This window comes from Sinocyclocheilus grahami, unplaced genomic scaffold (genome assembly GCF_001515645.1).
Source record: "Sinocyclocheilus grahami isolate Dianchi unplaced genomic scaffold, SAMN03320097.WGS_v1.1 scaffold293.1, whole genome shotgun sequence".
Lineage (NCBI taxonomy): Eukaryota > Metazoa > Chordata > Actinopteri > Cypriniformes > Cyprinidae > Sinocyclocheilus > Sinocyclocheilus grahami.
Window position 1 is genome coordinate 841,683 of NW_015505472.1, and position 21,301 is coordinate 862,983.

Here is a 21,301-nt window from a genome sequence, read left to right on the forward strand (position 1 = left end):
CTTTGTGCGTTGAGTACACATCTTAACATCATAGAGTTTTAGCTTACACACTGCACTCTTTAAATGGATTACAGTACAGGTTAGTGAGCGTTTGCTATTGTTAGCGTTATTGAATACTAAGACGTTTAACAAAGACCACAGATAAGCAGCCACACTTAATCACGAGAAAATGGTTAATGAAACTGGCCGGTGATACTACGTTTATTGTACAGGCGCTCAACAATAACCCCTTGTTACTGGACTGGTTTAACGTAAAGGCCTCTTTGTTAGTTTCAGACAGTATGTACAGACAGGTGCTCTTTCATTACCAGAGCAGTGTGCTTTAAAGGCCTCTCTCTCTCTGTCTGTCTTGTCCGTCTCTCGTCCACCCCCCTTCTTCACTCTGTCTACTTTCTTCTCTTTCAGGCACCACCAAAGCTCTACCCTCCGGTTTTGGCAGAGGAGAGAAAACCCATTCGCGTCCTGTCACTTTTTGATGGGATCGCAACAGGTTAGTGAAGAATGTCCGCCCTTCCTTTCATCCTCTCAGCAGAAAATAGTGCTGATCACATTACACTCATCCTGGCTTTTAAAGTGCACTTAGCTTAACTGTTATACTGGCCGCCCGTCAATACTGCTGTACTGCTCACGTTCTAATGTGTGATTTTACTATTAGGATTAACTGCAATCGCAGTTTCGACCCTCTAGAATGGTCCACGTTTGCCATTAAAGCCTAATTGTTATGTGGCGTATGCATATTTGCCGGACAAGAGTGATTTAGCTGGTTATTAAATACTCTGTGAAACTTTCACTATAATATAATTTTAAATCCATCAAGAAACTAGCTGCCAAGTTGCGGTCACATTTGAAATCCAGTCATTTGAATTTACACAATCGGGAATTTCGCATAAGGGCAAAAGACTTCCTCACGCAGATTTCGCAATGGGTTCAAGTTGATGCTCGGTTTGAAAGTGACAGTGAACATTTTTGGCCTGGAAAACTACGTTGACATTTTGCTAACGTGACCGAGCTTTTAAACCTAGCGGCCTGGCATCTTTGACAGGGGATCATAGGCATGTTCGAAGCAAGGACGTCTATTATAACTGAAGAAAAGCATCCGTTTGCATTCAGTACCACCTCGAAGAATGGGATTTGAAATCCGCCATCTTTGTTCATGGGCGCTCAGTTCTGCAGCCGGGTTGTTTTGAGCCAATCACATGAGCCGTACATGCCATGTGACTAATCACTCTTGCATGCTACAATGAAACTGTCCACTAATTAGCACAAAAAAAACAAGTTAGTTGTAGATTGTCATGGTGTTTGTGATTATGCCAGGGCTGCTGGTTCTGAAGGAGCTGGGTATCCAGGTGGAGCGTTACGTGGCCTCAGAAGTGTGCGAGCACTCCATCACTGTGGGTATCGTTCGGCACCAGGGACACATCATGTATGTGGGTGATGTGAGAAACGTCTCCCGGAAAAACGTAAGCATCATCCTTCACCTCAGTTTACTGGTGAAGTTATTTTAAAGCAAGTCTGTACACTTAGGCCATCTTGGTTCCTTGGCGGCAGCAATGTTTTTAAATACAGCTCTTGTCTACTGCACAAAAAACGGAAATCTTCATAACTGTTGACCATTATCAATAACTTTTGACAGTAATGGTATCATAAAAAGGCTTCTTCAGGTTAAAACTATATCAATTTAAACTAAATCAAACTAAATCAGGTTAAAACTATATAGTTCGTTTTCCAATTAGTCCATGCAGCTTTGTCCTCTGTAGAGGGCATTATATTTTAGCAAATTTTTCTGAGACCTTACATGTCACAGTTGTAATTCTGGGTGTCTTGTAAAGAGCACATTCAGAGATACCACATGTTTGGACGTTTCACCATGATCACTCCCTCTCCTTGGTTCTTAAAAATGGCTGACATTAATTTAGTCATCAAATTGAATACCCTTATGGAAAAATAATAATATGTTGTAATGATCATTTATAGCTGACTAATTGTTTATCTCAGGAAAATGTTATGGGGGTTCAAATCAAAATATGACTTTCTTTTATGAAACAGGACATCGATTTCATTCATGTCCACTGTAGCATGTTTATTACGCATTTTGGGAGACGGTACAAGTGAATAGGGAAAGAAATTATGTATCGATATTCCTATTAAATATTAGATATTATTATGAAAATCTGAAACAGGACATCGATTTCATTCATGTCCACTGTAGCATGTTTATTGCGCATTTTGGGAGACGGTACAAGTGAATAGGGAAAGAAATTATGTATCGATATTCCTATTAAATATTAGATATTATTATGAAAAGCTTGCCAATTATACTCCCATTATTACACTTCTTTTTTCATTATATGTTGCCCCAAAAACACAATAATATGCAAATTAGATACAGTGTATAGATACATTGTATATGATGGGAAAACCGTTTATGGCCATTTTACACACACATATTGCATAAAGCGAAATGGTATATAAAATCCTTCTGTTATATCTCTCATAACCTATTTGAGAATCATCTTTATACAAAGTTTGGTATATAAAAAAAACCAGGTGGAGCGTTACGTGGCCTCAGAAGTGTGCGAGCACTCCATCACTGTGGGTATCGTTCGGCACCAGGGACACATCATGTATGTGGGTGATGTGAGAAACGTCTCCCGGAAAAACGTAAGCATCATCCTTCACCTCAGTTTACTGGTGAAGTTATTTTAAAGCAAGTCTGTACACTTAGGCCATCTTGGTTCCTTGGCGGCAGCAATGTTTTTAAATACAGCTCTTGTCTACTGCACAAAAAACGGAAATCTTCATAACTGTTGACCATTATCAATAACTTTTGACAGTAATGGTATCATAAAAAGGCTTCTTCAGGTTAAAACTATATCAATTTAAACTAAATCAAACTAAATCAGGTTAAAACTATATAGTTCGTTTTCCAATTAGTCCATGCAGCTTTGTCCTCTGTAGAGGGCATTATATTTTAGCAAATTTTTCTGAGACCTTACATGTCACAGTTGTAATTCTGGGTGTCTTGTAAAGAGCACATTCAGAGATACCACATGTTTGGACGTTTCACCATGATCACTCCCTCTCCTTGGTTCTTAAAAATGGCTGACATTAATTTAGTCATCAAATTGAATACCCTTATGGAAAAATAATAATATGTTGTAATGATCATTTATAGCTGACTAATTGTTTATCTCAGGAAAATGTTATGGGGTTTCAAATCAAAATATGACTTTCTTTTATGAAACAGGACATCGATTTCATTCATGTCCACTGTAGCATGTTTATTGCGCATTTTGGGAGACGGTACAAGTGAATAGGGAAAGAAATTATGTATCGATATTCCTATTAAATATTAGATATTATTATGAAAAGCTTGCCAATTATACTCCCATTATTACACTTCTTTTTTCATTATACGTTGCCCCAAAAACACAATAATATGCAAATTAGATACAGTGTATAGATACATTGTATATGATGGGAAAACCGTTTATGGCCATTTTACACACACATATTGCATAAAGCGAAATGGTATATAAAATCCTTCTGTTATATCTCTCATAACCTATTTGAGAATCATCTTTATACAAAGTTTGGTATATAAAAAAAAATGTGATTGGTGATTAAAAAAAATTCCACTGTTTTTGTCTATTCATGTCTTTTTATTTTTATTTTTTAAAGTCCTGGTGTCCTTTATAGAGGCCACAGCGTAACATATAAATAAAATGTTATTTTTCCTTTATTTTTTTTCTTATGGTCTAAACATTGTGATGAATGAAAAAATAATACATTCTTAAAACTCTTTTTCTTGTCTTCTTCAGGAGGATATAGGCTCATACAGACCATAACATTTCATATTGATCAATCTTTCTTTAGTTTTTTTCCTTTTGTCTAATCTTTGTCTAATGTGGTTCTTCCACAGATCCAGGAATGGGGTCCTTTTGATCTCGTCATCGGTGGAAGCCCATGCAATGACTTGTCCATAGTGAATCCAGCAAGAAAAGGTCTCTACGGTAGGAGTTTATTCAGCTGTGTGTTCTAGCCTTAGTCTTTTCAATAGTATGTGACTACAAGTAAAGTATGTTTACTCTTTAAAATACTGTTCAAAACTTTGGGGTCTGTAAGATTTTTTTTTTTTAAGAAATTAAAAAATGTTTTAATAACTTTTCCAAATTCAGCAAGAACACATTAAATTGATCAAAAGTTACAGTATAGACTTTTGTGTTACAATATATATATATATATATATATATGTGTGTACATTAATGAGGAAAAAAAATTAACTTAAATGATTTTAGCAAATGGCTGCAATATAACAAAGAGTGAAAAATTTAAGGGGGTCTGAATACTTTCCGTACCCACTGTATATATATAAAAGCTGTTCTTTTAAACATTTTATTTATCAAAGAATCCTGAAAAAAAATATTAAGCATCACAACTGTTTTCAACATTGATAATAATAAGATTAAGAGATGTTTCTTCAGTACCAAATCAGCATATTAGAATGATTTCTGAAGGATCATGTGACACTGAAGTAATGGCTGCTGAAAATTCAGCTTTGCATCACATGAATAAATTACATTTTAAAATATATTCAAACAGGAAACAATTAGTTGAATAATAATAAGTTAAGTAATAATATTTCACAATATTACTGTTTTTACCATATTTATCAAATAAATGCAGACTTTGGTGAGCATTTATTTATTTATTTTCAAAATATTACCACCCCTCAAACTTTTGAACGGTAGTGTATATATTTAGAACACAGCTTACATATTTGTGCATTTTTATGATGGTTGTCATATTGAGTTTTAATGTTTTTCAATCTTGTTTTTTGTCTTTCAGAGGGCACTGGTCGACTCTTCTTCGAGTTTTACCGGCTGTTACATGAGACCCGACCTAAAGAGGGAGATCACAGGCCGTTCTTCTGGCTCTTTGAGAATGTGGTGGCCATGGGCGTCAGCGACAAGAGGGACATCTCTCGCTTTTTAGAGGTGTGCGATCGACCATTTAAACATGACGATTAAGCCGTGCTGCTGAATATGTCTTAGACTGTCAGAGGGGCTTTAATATAAACCAGTGGGTTTTGCTGTCACCTAGTGGTAAAAGGACCTGCGGTGTAGAAACAAATGAACCCCTCATATGCTTGCTAGGGTCAATATTACAAATGTTTAGGATAAAATTTAAATTTAAATTATTGTTATTTTATTATTTTTGAGATTTATTTGTTTATGTATCACAGTGCAACCCAGTGATGATTGATGCCAAGGAGGTGTCTGCTGCCCACAGAGCTCGCTACTTTTGGGGTAACCTGCCTGGCATGTACAGGTTAGTTAGACGTGGACACTTCATTCATTTCATTATTTAATCTCTCACTTTATCATTTTACCACTTTATTTCCTTCTCCTGTCAGACCATTGACCGCCATGTGCACTGATAAACTGGACCTTCAAGACTGTTTGGAGCATGGCAGGACAGCTAAGGTGCTTCTTAGACCAACCCTCGATTGATTTCTGGATAAAGCTTTGTAAATCATCAAAAATAGCAGTTCTTTTTCACGTCTTTTACAGTTTGATAAAGTGCGGACCATCACCACTCGGTCTAATTCTATTAAGCAAGGCAAAGACCAGCACTTCCCTGTCTTCATGAAAGACAAAGAGGACATCCTGTGGTGCACTGAGATGGAGAGGTATGACGAAATGCCTTTTAAAAAGTTCTAAGCTATAAGCCCAAATGTAAATGTGAAATGTCACACTGACATTTATTCAACAGAGAGATCCCGAGGACCTGCTGCAGTGAACAGTGAGTTTTATCTCATATTGATTGAATCATCAGTCATCTACTGGCTGACTAAAACCATATCTTACTCAGTAGAACAGAATATGACTACATATCAATACAATGAGACATGTCTTATGTAATCCATTGATATGCATTGATGTAAACATTTATATACACCATGAAATGGTTTGACAAACACAATTTTCTTCCTGTTTTGATATATTTTAACATGGCTTGATTATATTTCTGTTTATATTTATACCTGGTATTAAAATCCTTTTCGGAGATTTAACCATAAGGGGTCAGTTAAGACAGAAAAAGCAAGTCGACACGTTGCTTCATTTACTTTAAAGGGGTCATATGATGCGATTTCAAGTTTTCCTTTCTCTTTGGAGTGTTACAAGCTGTTCGTGATACTATAATAACTAAAACTAAAACTGAATTAAAGGTAAATAAAAACTTTCTGTTAAACTTAAATAAATAATAATTAAAATGACAAAAACACACAATAAAATGATCAAAACTTTCATTTAAAAAAAATGAAAACAGAAAATATAAAAATGGCAATGTATTCAAATATTTAAAAAATATAATAATATCCCAATGATACTAAAACAACACTGATGTATATATACAAACTTTCCCCAATTTTTCTGACAGAAAGTATTTTCTTTTAAAGCCACACATAACCAGTGAAGTATAAAACCCTTGTTTTAGTACAGTACATGGTTGACAGGTGATATCAGTGTGGATATCAGAACAGATCAGCGATTATACTACACATGCGATGTAGCCACATGTGTCTGTCCTTTAATGGGGTTTAAATGATTGCTACACAAAATGTTTAGTACTCCGTCTACACCAGCATGTAGCGCTGACCACTTGTGATCACCCACTTGACATTATTATTCAAAAGGGCTTTTTGTTGGACAGAACTTTGTATTATGTCCCTGAGCACAAGATGGGTCATCAATATGTTTGGCCCAATTTTTTTGGTCCATTTTTATTACAATTTTTTCTGCTACTAGCAGTTTACTTCTTAAAGTGAAAACTGTAAGATTATCATTTAAAAGAAGAAATCATTCTAATATGCTTAAAACATTTCTTATTTTATTATATATCTTATTATATTATATTATTATTTTTGTGTAAGCTGTAATATTTTTTCCCAGGATTCTTTGATGAATAAAACAATAGCATTTATTTGAAATATAATATTTTTGCAGCTTTTTGCTATCACTTTTGATCAATTTAATGTCCTTTAATTCATCCTGTATGATATTCTGTATCTATAAAACTAAAGTTGCAATAAACTGTTCTAGATTATTCATAATCTGTTTATTTATATCACAAGAGTATTGCACTTGTGAATATATTTGAACAAAATTTCTGCCCATTTCACCTCTTTTCAGGGTGTTCGGCTTCCCTGTCCATTACACAGACGTGTCAAACATGAGTCGTCTGGCCAGGCAGAGGCTGCTGGGAAGGTCGTGGAGCGTCCCGGTCATCCGTCACTTGTTTGCACCACTCAAAGAGTATTTCGCCTGCGTCTGAACTCAAATCCAGTACAGATGAGAAAAATCTAAACCGAAGTTATACCAAGAGCTTTGAAACCAAGCTCTCGTATGTTATTTGCAAGTTCGACATCAGAAAAATAGGTATTTCATGTTTTGTTTCGATTTTTTTCTTCTGGTTTGGAATAATTGACTCTTTGTTTAATTCTATTTAATTTTTTTTATTATTATTAGTTTTACAGTTTAGCAGTGTTATCTGGTATTTTAATTGATTTATGTGTGCAAGCTATACTTGAGACAAGGCCTCCTTTTAAGGCACTGAGAGACGATGTTATAATCCAAGGCAGAAACGAGAAATTCGATGAGACGGAAATCGCATTTAGTTCACCCAAGCATTTCGACTCCTGAATTTTCGACTATCGGGTCGTGGATTGATCTAATTCTCATGGTGCGCGCCTTTCCTCTCCTTCAGCGTCTGAGCCTTGGTTAGAGCGGGGAAAAAAGTCTTTCTCTTAGGATCAGGGGAGCTCTGTCTTAACCAATCCAAAACACCAGATCACAAATACCTCTTTGTTTACAGTTTCTATACATAACTGAAGGTAATAAAGGTACTACTGTAATAGGTGACAATATGGTGCTTCAAGGTGGTGAAAAACATTGCAACTCATGTGGTGCTACTACTCGAAAAAAGATCATGGGGTCACGTTTTGTACCGTCGCCAGGGAAAACGAACGACTGAAACCGTAAAAAAAAAAAGGGTCTGCCACATCTCATTTTATATCTTTTACAGCATTTTTGTACAATATTCTCTGGTGCTCTTTTCAAAATAAAGACAAAAAACACGCCTCAGCCTTTCAATCTTTGAGGTCTGCTTCCTTCAGTATGCCTGCAATCCGAACGTATGAAACCAGCCACATGGGCGGTGATGTTTTTGTCATCCATACCTTGAAAACAAAGGCTGTGGTGAGCTACTTTTTTTGAAGGGTCACACAGGCCAGAATCATTACTGTACAACTCTTAGCATGCGTGGCGGCCGCAGGAAGAATGGCGTCGGTCATATATATTGTCGGCCAGGTGAATCAGCCTTCAACTGCGGCGTCCGCAGGCTATTCTCAGTCAGGTGCAAACTTTAAAGGTGCGGCTTCACAATGCTCTTCTACCTTTTACTAGCAATTTTTTGTGCTGTGTTACCAACAATATCGAGCACTTTTGTATATGTATACGTCTTTATTTCTTTGATATTTTTTTTTAAATCTTTCTCCTTGATTCTTGTGAATTGGTTATTTTTAATGATGTGAATTTCTTGCCGTTATACAAGGTAATACTTTGTTGTGTACAGTAGGGCTGTGCCAATAGATGTGAACGATTGAGCTAGGATAGAATCACTCCGTCTGTCGCGCCGGTGGTGACGGGGCCGAATTCCAATAGCACCGCTCTCATGTTTCCATGTGCTACGGAGTCGCTTTATCATAACTCGCTTCGAGAAATGGTGTCTGCTCACGGTTCTTACTGCTATATAATCCCAAAGTGAGTGTGTTTGTTAAATATCACTGTAGGAAAAGTAGTTAACTACGTCTGGTCCCTAGCGTAGATCTGAAAACATTATTATGTTTGCCAATGGTGAATGTTGACCATGTCAATAATTTAATTTTCACGCAAGCTATATGTAGGCTAAATTTGTGAATCTGGTTAGAAACGGGCTCTAGTGAAATCCTTATTAGGCTCTTCTTGTAAGGCATTGCATTGCTTGCATACCTTTACATTTGTCATGTTCAGCAAAGTTTTGTTTCTTATTTTCCCAAATTTCATCGATGCCCAGATTTTTTTCTTTTTGTACATTTTGTACATAGAAATCGTCTGTTGCTTTTTTAATTTTCACGCAAGCTATATGTAGGCTAAATTTGTGAATCTGGTTAGAAACGGGCTCTAGTGAAATCCTTATTAGGCTCTTCTTGTAAGGCATTGCATTGCTTGCATACCTTTACATTTGTCATGTTCAGCAAAGTTTTGTTTCTTATTTTCCCAAATTTCATCGATGCCCAGATTTTTTTCTTTTTGTACATTTTGTACATAGAAATCGTCTGTTGCTTTTTTTTTTTAATGACCTATGAGATGTACAAATATAATTCTTTGCTAATATATATCATAGAATCAAAACAGCACTCAAATCGCAAGAGGGGGTAATTGACAAAATGGCAACAGGCTAATTGACATAAGCTATAAAGCAGCAGGGTGTCTTTTGTAATTCATATTTATATATGTCGAACAGAGGATAAAACTAAAGAATGAGTTCGCTAAGTGATTTTAACAGTCCCATCTTTACTGCACAGCCCTACATACAAAAGTGTGTTTCGATTTGCTTTTTAATTCTTTTTTAAGTACTAAGAGAGGGATTGTAGGTGTTTCCTATGGTGCTAAACATTTTATCTAATTGAGAAAAATATAGTATTTGGAAAATAAGTAAACTTGTCTGATTGTTTCTTGTAGTATTGGAGAAGCACTATTATTTTACTCTCTCATATAAAGATATTAACAAAGGCATTTTAACTTTGTACTTGAAAAAATAATGATAAATGATGAAAGATACTTATATTGTTTTAGAATAGACATTGCTGTAGTTGGTGCTTATCTGTGGGATCATGTACTCATAATGGGAAATAAAAAAAATGTAATAAATTTTGCTGTTAACATGTACTTGCTTAATATCCAGGCAGAATTGCTATTTGAAAGTCCTACATTCCATGCCATATATCCAGCCCTCCATCCTCTTTTGTTTCGTAGTTAGTTCTTCTCTGTTTTGCTCAATTTCATTTGCTTTCTTTGGGTCTATATATAAATATATGCATTTGGCTGTAACAGCTTCTTGTTTGCTCTCCTTACAGGCTTTCTGTATATCTCAGTGACACTGTTGATATTTGTGATATATTTCTGTTTGTCATAGAAACTTTTTTCAGGCCTTCTCTTCTTTTGCCATCAGCTCATACAGCAAATGTAGCAATCATTCGCCAACCTCTCCCCCTTTCTTTCGTTATGTGCCCAGAACGAAGAAAAAAAGGCTCTTTATGTACTTGTGCTGGAGAATACTTGAATAAAAGTATTGTTTTTTTTTGTTGTGAAAACGTTGTTTGTTTTCTTTGCAAGTATTTACCATAAAATGATATATGATTATTCATTAGATTATTAATTGTATATCATTATTAGTTAAATAACATTTAACTTCTAAAAATATATACATTTTATCCAAGATTTCAATATAATATTATGGAAAGGACACATAATATATATATATATATATATATATATGTGTGTGTGTGCGTGCATGCCTGTGTGTGTGTGCATGTATTTTAATAATTATAATATGAGTAGATTATATTCTAGAGATTATACTATATAGATATTCTAGGTTTTCTAGTTATTCTAGTTTTTTTATAATATGGTATTTCATATATGTAATACTTTGTATATCTGTATGATATTATATATATATATATATATAAAATGGTTTTATTCCGGAAATGACAGAACTTTTGAATTTAAATAATTATATTTATTATAAGCGTAAGAATATGGATACAACTAGAATAAATAGATATAATACTTTGTATACCTATATTATACATTATTTATATTTGTACAATTTATATTTATGTATATTTATAAAAAATAAAATAAAAACAAGTACTTCATGGTCTGGTCCAGTAGCCACTCACTGCAGAACAAAGTTCCAGGGGAGGGGGTTGGATCCACATCTAGGGGGTGGAGATGGTAAATTTAGGGATCAGGGGGTGGAGACGGGTAGGTTTAGGTTTATGTAAGGTGGGAGGAGTTGGATCTGGATCCAACCTCGCCCCCTGGATCTTGTGTTCTGCAGTGAGGACCATCTCGTCTGGTTTGCACGGTTGCCACATTAATGATCCAGTTCCATCCCCTGTAAATCTGTGTAAATGGTACGTACCACTGACGACAGGACACGCCCATACTGCAAAGCCATTGGCCGCTGCTGAGTCCATCGCTGTGGATGTCGCCTGTGATTGGTCAACGCCCGGCTCTCACTGTCTGGGGATGCTGCTGCAAGGTCTACCGAAGCATCTGCCTGTGTGTCTGCCTGCCTGACCGTCTAACAGGCTTTATTGTTCACCAGTGCTGAAAGTGAAGGAAACTCGCTTTTTAAGGATATAACAAAGGAAGTAAGTGTGCTATGTCTCGCTATTTTGCATTCATTTGTCAGTTATTTTAAGAAACTCCTCACTGACTAGCACAGAGATATATTGCTTGGCTCGGAATCCTGTAATTTTGTGGTATGGAAAGAATCTCCCAGTCTTGTGTCTCGTGTTTCCCTTATACAGTATCATTCCTAATGCGAGCTGGTAATTGTTTAACTATCGATTGGACGGTATTTAATAATCTAGTCGATCAATGTGGATGTCGTATATCCACAAACAGCTCGAGCCCACCAGCAATAAACACGATTAAACGCGAGCGCACGCACGACAACTGATATTTCCGTTATGAAGCCGTTGTAATATCCTTATACATTTTGAAAATCCAACTTTGGCATTTCATGATGCCTTGAGGCGTGTTGAATGTGTTGTTTAGAGTAAGGGCTTGGTCGCCCCTTTGTGTGACACCCTCGATATGGTCCAAATGGGATGAGTCTACTTCATCACCATCATCATCATCAGCCTTAAAATGAAGCCTTGTTCATGCAATCTACATATCAGAAGACAACACTGATGCACTGCATTGCACAAATGTGCATGTGTGTACATGGTCATAAAATACCTCTTATAGTCATGTTTACACTTCACGTGACTGCATGCATGCTTTGCAAACTAGAAGTATTTAAACATTCCAGCATGACAATTCAGAAATAATATAGGTTAATACGGTATAATGTTAATATTAAATATATGTTATATTTCCTTCCTTTCATTTTACTGCAATGAACGTTTCAGCATAAAACATGTGAATAATATAATGTATTCTAAAATAATTTGTAAAATATTTTAATTTTAATTTGTAGAATGCATTATATCATTTAAAATATTTGTATGCAATTTAAAATAATATTTAAAATTATGTATATTACATATATTCTTTCTGTCTTTTCATTCCATTTATTTTCCCCATTACCACAATTAACATTTTAAATATATATATATATATTCCATTATTAATTGCACTGATTATTTTTGCTCTAATAGTTCAAATTGCACTAAATGGCCTGTCCTGTTTTATTGAATGGAAGTTGTTTCCACAAGACAGATCAGAAGTTTTCATGAACTTCATACTACCCAGAAGAGTGCCATCTGGATCTCATGGAATATGGCACGGTTCAAAAGTGGGGCATTGTTGAGGAAGTCCTCCATGAGTCACGGCGAGGAACAAATGCTCCAATAATTTTTCTCTGGGCTGTGTTGTGAGGACAAGACAGACGTAGCTCATGCACCGTACTGTTTCTTTTTATAGTAGGATGTCTGAGGACACACCCTTATTCTCCAGCTTCATAGTAGCCCCTCCTTGCACACATACACACATGCCATTCACCATCAGGGGCTCAGAACAGGGGGTGGGGGAACCCTGGGCAGCGCCATACTGTGAATATGCTGCACACACCTGCCCCCGACTCACTTTGCAATGTGGACTCGCGTACACGCTTTCACTTGGGATTAGATCATAAGGAAGTGCGGTGCTGCAGGGAATGTGCAGCAACAGCTGCTAGCCTACATATATTTCCTGCTAACAATCCCACATCCCTGCACATGCAACGCTGGAAAATCTGGGTCAGAATTGCACTGATCATTTTTGAGCATTTAATATGATTTACACACCCTGTTTCTGTAGTGTGTTAGATCGGATGTTGAGGTTTTGTTACATTACTGGGACATTTGTTGCAGTGCTGTTTTAAATTCCTTTAATGTGTCATGAATAATTAACATGTTCATGTGTAACTACCATTTTAAAGGCTGGAGTCGATAATTTGACTAATCATGCCAAGCTGAAGATAATCACACATGCTGGTGTCAGTTTACCCGCTAACGTGAGATTCTAGAATGGTGTAATGCTTTGCAACCTCTTTAAACTAATGTTGTGGAACATTTGTGCTGTTGATATGAATGATTGATCCTGTTTGGATGTCAAGTAAGGACATAGTTGGTTTCTTTAGACCAAATGTGGAAAAATGGTTTGCTGCAAGCACTCCGTTAAGATATGTGATGTCATTCCAAAAGTATGGTGCGTATATTATTATATAAACAGGGTTCCCACTTCCCATGGTCATAGAAAACCTGGAAATATCAGTATAATCTCAAGATAGTAGAACATTTCTGGTCATTTCTGTAGTAACTATATTTAAAATGAATAAATACGCTGCATTTATTTGATAAAAATACAGTAAAAAGGAAAGACAGTAATATTGTGAAATATTAAAATACATGTTTTCTATTGAATATATTTTAAAATGTAATTTATTTCTGTGATTGCCAAGCTGAATTTTCAGCATCATTACTCTTCAGTGTCACATGATCCTTCAGAAACCATTCTAATATACTGAATTGGTGCTCAAGATTAATTTCTTATTATTGTCAATGTTGAAAGCAATTGTGCTGCTTAATATTTTTGTGGAAACCATAATACGTTTTTTTAGGAATCGTTGCTGAATGGAAAGTTCAAAAGAACAACATTAATTTGAAATAGAAATCTTTTGTAATAATGAAAAAAAAACTTTACTGTTATCAATTAATTAATCAATTTAATGCATCCTTGCTGAATAAAAGTATTAATTATTGGATGTAACGATTAACCACGAGCCGGTTGAAAATCTATTTAAATATGTGACGATTCAAATCTGTTGAGATGCTAAACAAATTGCGATTCAATTAGGGCTAGGAGTTTATATGAATGTATGTCTGAGGGGACCTTACTGTCTTTCGAAAAGTTTAGATGGTATTTTTTATTTTCCTTTTGCCTCTGTATAATACATATTAAAGTTAATAAGTGTTTACAGCGGAAACCAAGGAAACACTTTTAAGCGCCACCTGCTGGCAGAGAGTGAATCTGCGTCTCATTAAGCTCTTCTGCTGTTTCTGTTTCATGCAGATATTTTTTATGCGTAGTTTCACAAAACTGAAGTCAAACCATTCTGTTTTTGCTTCAAATTTTGACATTATACAATGTAATTTAGATTAAAAACTAAGGGTAGCTCAGATTGATCGGCTACCGATCATTATCGGTCGATAATCGCTCATGTTGCATGTATGCAGCATCTTTGTTTGGATCATGATTAAAATGCAGTGGTTGCCTCTAATTTTAAATGGAAAGAGCACAGACAAAGCCTTAGTTTGTTTATATGAAGATATTTCTTTTTTGATTTGGGGCTTGTTTTAAAATTTCAATTTAGTTTTATTATTTACATTTACGTTATATTTAAATTTGGTTATTTAGCAGACGCTTTTATCCAAAGCGACTAACAAATGAAGACAATAGAAGCAATCAAAACCAACAAAAGAGCAATAATTTACAAGTGCTATATTAGTATATTATTATAGTGTTCTGTTTCAATTTCACAAAGAAACTTACAGTATTTTGTCCAAGCAATAATAAAATGAAACATTTAATTTATAATTTGTCTTAAATCTCATTTTGTAAAAAAAAAAAAAAATCGCGAAACGAATCATGAAATCAAAATTGTGAATCGAATCGTGAGTTGAGTGAATCGTTACATCCCTAATTATTAGTATATGAAATATTACTGAATGAGTTATAACGACCCTATAGGGTTATATAATACACATCAACGCTTTGTCTTTTGATTTAGATTTTTTTTTTAGGTTGAACCATGTCTTCCAGCTCAGCAACGTTACGCATTCTCATAAAGGGAGGTAAAGTGGTGAACGATGACTTCACACAAGAAGCAGATGTGTACATCGAGAACGGCATTATCCAGCAAGTGGGAAAGGAGCTGATGATCCCAGGTGGGGCCAAGGTTATCGATGCCACAGGAAAGCTGGTGCTTCCGGGTGGCATTGACACCAGTGTTCACCTGAACGAGAGCTTCATGAACGCCAGCACCGCGGATGATTTCTACAGCGGCACCAAGGTATGAAAGCCAGCATGAACTCAGAATTGACTTACATGTTATTGGTCTTATTGAGAATTGTTTATCAGTGCATGTTATTCCAAAAGAAAAAGTTTGTGTTGCTCCATCATCAAGACCTAATTTTTCAATCCCTCTCCTCCAACAACCTTGTCTTTTAAAAATCCATCCAATTGAATGCAGCCTCTTTAACCTTCTGCACGTCAGTGCGTACACTTGCAGTTTTTCCTGATAACTAGGGCTGGGTATCATTCAAAAATGTTCGATACCGATACATTGACTTCGATACTTATTGTTCTGAGCGATACTTTTTTTCGATACCAATTTTATGAAATAAATCTTAACAAGATTACATTATCTAAAAAAAAAAATAAAACTTTGGTTTTATTTTTCAGCTTGTTGATGTTTATACAAACTCAAAATCTCCTGAGCCACTGCACAAAGGAACAAAATGTAACCAACACAATAAATCAGTGCAAATAGTTTTAATAAAGCTCAAATAGTCTTCAGTTTACACATCTGTTAGGCTACATTTACACTAGTGCTTGTTCGTTTTAAAACGCATAGCTCAGACAGAATCATGATTTCTATTTATTTTCCACTGATTTACTGATGAGCATTAGCAGCTTCCAGCGCTGTCTGCCTGTGTTCTCTCTTCCATGATCGCTGCTCTGACTCAGAGGTAATAACATATTTAATTTCAGCAACATTACATGGCCAAAACACACATTAGACGGCAATCAGAAGTTATTACAAACACTCGATGGTGGTTTAAAGTGAGTTTTGAGTAAAAGCGGTAAATATAAATCTTATTTATTGTCTTATGTAGCATGATGCTACAATTTGCATGAATGTTCACGTAACGTGCTTTCTGTCGTGTAGTATGAACGGACATCTGCATATGATCGGAACTCCACGCAGCTCCCGCACTACTCTCCATTGGAACTGAATGACTGAATGACCGGTCTGTCGTTTGTCAGAGATAGTGGGAAGCTGGCTTGAAACACAGTGGAAACGCCAGTATGACGAGGATCGTTTTCATTTTAGAACATAAACGCACCAGTGTAAATGTAGCCTTACATCTAAGGGGGCTGGGACGCATTCGCACTACAGTCTCACGTGTGTGCCACATCTCTGAGTGTAACCGGTTTAAACTAGTAGGTGTGTTCGATTTGATGCCGACTGACTGTGCAGACCGATCGGTGTATTACAGTACCACGAGAGCTAAAGAGAGCAGACTGCTCCGTGCGCTTTCGAATCGCCCTCGCGGATGTCAAACACTGATCGATCTGCGCTGCACCTCTTCTAGTCGAACACACCGGCTAGTGCTGCAGGCTTATTGGTTCACTGACGCTGATGAGATTAACCCCTTAGGTATCGAAATTTGGTACCGAACGACGAGATGTTTTTCGATAGTCGATGTTATCGAGGCATTTCGGTCGGTGCCTAAAAAGTATCGAACTCGATACCCAGCCTTACTGAAAACAGAAAAGACCCTAAAATACTCAGATACAGAGAAGACTAAGATATCAATCAAATCTGTGAAGGGTCTACTTTTATTTGTGTACACTCACAATAACAACAAAACACTGTGTCTTTGTAAAATAAACAAAACAAACAGGGTGCGCTTTCAGCCAACTCGGTCTCCGTGAACTTCTTTCTGAAACGCATCACAAAAATGAACTGAAACTCGGTGAATATTTGACACACAGACTTGAGAAATATGTCTATAGAAAACTTGAAGTGTCTACTTTTAAATGAACCAATTCAAACCGAAAACGAATATTCTCTGATTATGTAATCCATATGAAACCAACGCGAGGTATCCCAGAATCCCAGTCTTTCCCATTTTAGCTCATTCTCTGCAGCCATATCTGTATCTATGTACGAATTTTACTGGTTGGGCTTTAAACTGTCTTGCCAAACTGAAATGTGTGAAAGTGAGTGAAATATGCTGAAATATGATATACATTCAGATAAATAGGCAACTTTTTATTTCATATAGGCTAAATGTCGTTTGATACGAGTATGTAAATATTTTGCTATCATATAATACAAATATGAGATATAATACGATATAGATATAAAGTAATGTGAATGTTTACACTGCAGCATGATGAATGTTACAGTCTAGGATGTCGATGTTTATAATGTGCTAAGCAATAAGAATTTAGTCTATAAAATATCAGAAAGTTGTTTATATATTGTAAAACAAAGCATATGTGCATGAATGACAGTACAAAATCATGATGTTTTTTTTGTTAGGAGTAGACAAAATTAGTATTAGTGACTGCCAATATATGTACACTATGTCAGTGTGTATGAAATATTGTACTCATTACTTTAAAAAGTTTAATGTTTACAGCTTGATACATGTAATGTTGAACCTTTCTTAAGCTTTTTTGTTATTCAGATATTTTGCAGAGTAATTTGTTAACCAAAGAATGTTACATTTTTTTTTATTAAAATGTTTGAGTATTACAGTTGTTTTAAAGCTAAAAGGCTAAACTATTGTTTGACTCAAATTGAAATAATAAATATTTTCATTTCTATTGTCTATGCATCAAGGTTTATATGGATTTTAAGATGTAATTACTGATTTGAGTAATTAAGTTACTTATTGAGTAATTAAATTAATTTTCAGACAGAGTAATTAGAAAATTAATTTAAGTACAATATTGATGATGTAATTAGTAATTACTTATTGAAAGTAACTTAACCAACACTGCTTGGAAATATATCACATTACAGATGTAAAATACTGATTTACGTTGACTGATAATCATATTCGACTAGCTAACTGTACCACTGTTGCCATGGTTATGAATATTTTGATCCCCGCTAAAATAATATGTAATTAATTTAAACAGTAAATTCGTAAATTCTTCAAGTGCCGTGGTGCTCATGTGGAAAACAGGTTTGAATGGGCATGTGTCACATACCAGTCCCATCCCTTCTTACAGCAAAATTATTTTCTTTTCCTTCTCAACTGTCACAAAAAAAAGGCCCAGAATATCATGTTTTGTATTGTCTCATTAGTACGCAGTATCACATGTAGCATGCGGGATAAAATAGAAATTGTGGCCACAAATTAGGAATTTATTACCAAAACTTAATTAGTGGCAATGTTTTATTAATTTATTCCCTCATTTTAATTTAGGTCAATTGTGACCACCATTTACCGAATGCAAGGGAACAAATTACTAAGTTGTTGTAACAATTTAATAATTCTTAATAAACCCCAATATCTTATTTTTTCCCCATATGTAGGATTTTTTTTTGTAGATTAGCTCAATCTAATGTAAAAGAAGGGAGGTTATTCAAATGTCTTCAGGCTTCAGCTTTGTCACTACTAAGATGATATGAAGTGGTTCCAGTTGGGGTATATAGAGAAAAAGCATAAGCAAAAGATTGATTTTTTGACTTCGGACCCCCCACACCTTGGGTGGCTCCCACCATCTGCCAGGGGTCTATTATCGCACAACAACTCAGTAAGTTCTTCTTTAACTATTATGGTAGTACTGCTTAGAGTATTACACAGTTTTTCAAAAATGTATTTAGATTTATTTTTATTTTTTGCATTATATGACTGTATGTTATGCAATATGAGTTTTTTCTTTTTTCAGATAAGCATTTTTATACAGTGGAAGATCTAAACTAAAATGATGTGTGATGTAGCATCCATTTAATGTCACATTAATTTGTTCTTGTTTTATAAATAGTTCAAAAGCAGAGATGCACTCGCTTCAGCAGCCCTGCCTAAATAAATCCCATGGGTCACTTAGCAGACACTGAGATGCAAGAGTGAGCATTGCACACACACACAAACAGTCTGGTCCATCAACCGCAGGGCACGATTCACCCTCACAAATACATACACGCTCTTATTCCGAATAATAAAGAGTTGTTATCGGCGCTGTTATTGTTAGCCTTGGCAACACAAGTGGCATTCTCTTCCCCCTCCTCCCCGCTACCGCCATGAGACTCGCCAGGCGCAGAGACAAATGGAGATCAGATTCTGTTTCCATAGATACGGGAGCACTGCTGCAAAGACTGCTGCAAAAGCCTTTCACTCGTGCCATTGTGCTGTAAGACAATGGTGCATAAATACATGCCCCTTCAGTGGATGTGGCTGCCTGGATTGTGTCAGCTGATAGATGCTTTTAAAGAGGACCATTTTTTGTGGTTGAACTGTTAGTCATTGTTTCCTTGTACTGAAAAAAGGCCTTCTACTAATTGTGTATTTTTCTGTAAAACATTATGCTCAGACAGATATTGTGGCATATTAATTAGTGGAGTTGGGTAAGCCATTATGAGCAATTCATATTATTATTATTGTATAATATTTTGGTGGATAACCAACACTGTCTTTGCTAAAGACGTGAAACAGCCAAAAAAAACTCCTTAACACCCTAAACAACCATCAGAACAGCCTTACAATGCCCTAAAAATGATCATCCCAGCAGCCACTAGAACACATTAGTAATGCCTGTAATACCCTAAAAACTGCCAAAGCACTTTAAAATAGCCTAGGAATTCCCTAGCAATGACCTAGAAATGATCAGATCATCCAAGCAGCCAGCAAAACACTTTAAAAACAGCCTTGTAATTCCCTTCCAACAATCAGATCGACCCTGCAAAGAACCTAGAAACAATCAGTATATCCTAACCAGAAGAACACCTTAAAACAGCCTTTCCCCAGCAACCACCTAGCAATGCCCTGGCAACCACCAGAAAACACTTACGATGCCCTAGGAATAATCACAGCAGCAACCAGAGCACCCTAGTAATGCCCATAATGCCCTAGAAACCTCCAAAACACCTTAAAACAGCCTATGAATTCCCTAGCAACCACCAGATTACCTAAGCAATGACCTAGAAATGATCAAAAATCCTAGCAACCAGCAGAACACTTTAAAAACAGTCTTGCAATTCCCTAACAACAATCAGAGCATCGCGGCAACTACCAGAACACCATATTAATGCCCATAATCAGGCCCAGCTCCAGAATCAAATCACTGAGGGTGCTTCTTAAATTAGTTAGGGTGCTCTCGCTCTCTCTCTCGCTATATATATATATATTGTCGCGGGGTGAATGAGAACACAGACTCGGTACTGACCGAAAGAGCCCCGGAGGGTGATTTATTGCCCACACACTGATCACTCGTGCTCTGAGGAATGGTGCTCGGTGCCCGTCTCAGCGCGGTGCTCGTGGGGTGAAGTGCCGTGGTGCAGATCCCTCTCCCAGGGTGCCTTCGGAGTCTGTGAACAATCAGAAATGAGCATTAATATCGCATGGAGCTCTGGGGTGCCTTCCCGCTGGTGTCTCTTCTCCTGGCTTTTAAGGCCAGCGGGAACGAGCTCCAGGTGCGCCACTCATTGCGCACAGGTGTTGTGCGTCGGTGATCAGTGTGGCAGCAGTGTTTCCAGGGCGACGCTAATCTGGACTCGGGTTACTCGCCACATTCCCCCCCCTAGGCGTCGTCCTGTGGGGAAACACACAACTCATTGTGGGGTATTACGGGGGGGGAATTTCTGGTTACCTGCCAGACCTGCCCAACCGGACCAGCCCCGGAAGAGACCGTCCGCATTCCCGTGATCGGCCCCGGCCCGATGTTGTACTTGGAAGTCCTGAAGTCCTGGAGTGCGAGGAACCACCGTGTCACCCGGGCGTTTGTGTCCTTCGCCCAGGACATCCATTGCAGGGGCGCATGGTCGGTGACGAGGGTGAACCGGCGGCGCCAAAGGTAATACTTTAACTCCAGGATTGCCCACTTTATGGCCAGGGCCTCTTTCTCCAGGGTGGCGTACCTGGTCTCCGCGGGGGAGAGTTTCCAGCTGATGTAGACTATGGGGTGTTCCTCTCCATCCCGGAGCTGGGAGAGGACTGCCCCTAAACCGGTGCCGG

The 21,301-nt window shown here is 36.8% G+C and overlaps 2 protein-coding genes across 11 annotated transcripts in view; both read left to right on the forward strand.

The window, feature by feature from the left end:
- The window catches only part of LOC107600869 (DNA (cytosine-5)-methyltransferase 3A-like), a 70,313-nt gene extending 62,259 nt beyond the window's left edge, over window positions 1-8,054 (forward strand). For 5 of the 10 annotated variants that reach the window (XM_016292842.1, XM_016292841.1, XM_016292843.1 and 2 more), the window contains 8 exons: window positions 1,315-1,460; window positions 3,923-4,013; window positions 4,849-4,997; window positions 5,246-5,331; window positions 5,417-5,486; window positions 5,574-5,692; window positions 5,776-5,805; window positions 7,197-8,054. In XM_016292842.1, coding sequence (XP_016148328.1) covers window positions 1,315-1,460; window positions 3,923-4,013; window positions 4,849-4,997; window positions 5,246-5,331; window positions 5,417-5,486; window positions 5,574-5,692; window positions 5,776-5,805; window positions 7,197-7,338 — 833 coding nt within the window. In that variant the 3' untranslated portion in view covers window positions 7,339-8,054. The remainder of the gene's footprint in view (window positions 1-1,314; window positions 1,461-3,922; window positions 4,014-4,848; window positions 4,998-5,245; window positions 5,332-5,416; window positions 5,487-5,573; window positions 5,693-5,775; window positions 5,806-7,196) is intronic. The other 5 variants (XM_016292848.1, XM_016292851.1, XM_016292847.1 and 2 more) reach the window with 3 other exon arrangements.
- Window positions 8,055-11,368: 3,314 nt separating this feature from the next.
- LOC107600842 (dihydropyrimidinase-related protein 5-like) overlaps window positions 11,369-21,301 on the forward strand; it is a 19,395-nt gene continuing 9,462 nt past the window's right edge. The window contains exons 1-2 of the mRNA XM_016292813.1: window positions 11,369-11,485; window positions 15,115-15,396. Of these exons, the coding sequence (XP_016148299.1) occupies window positions 15,136-15,396 (261 nt within the window). The 5' untranslated portion in view covers window positions 11,369-11,485; window positions 15,115-15,135. The remainder of the gene's footprint in view (window positions 11,486-15,114; window positions 15,397-21,301) is intronic.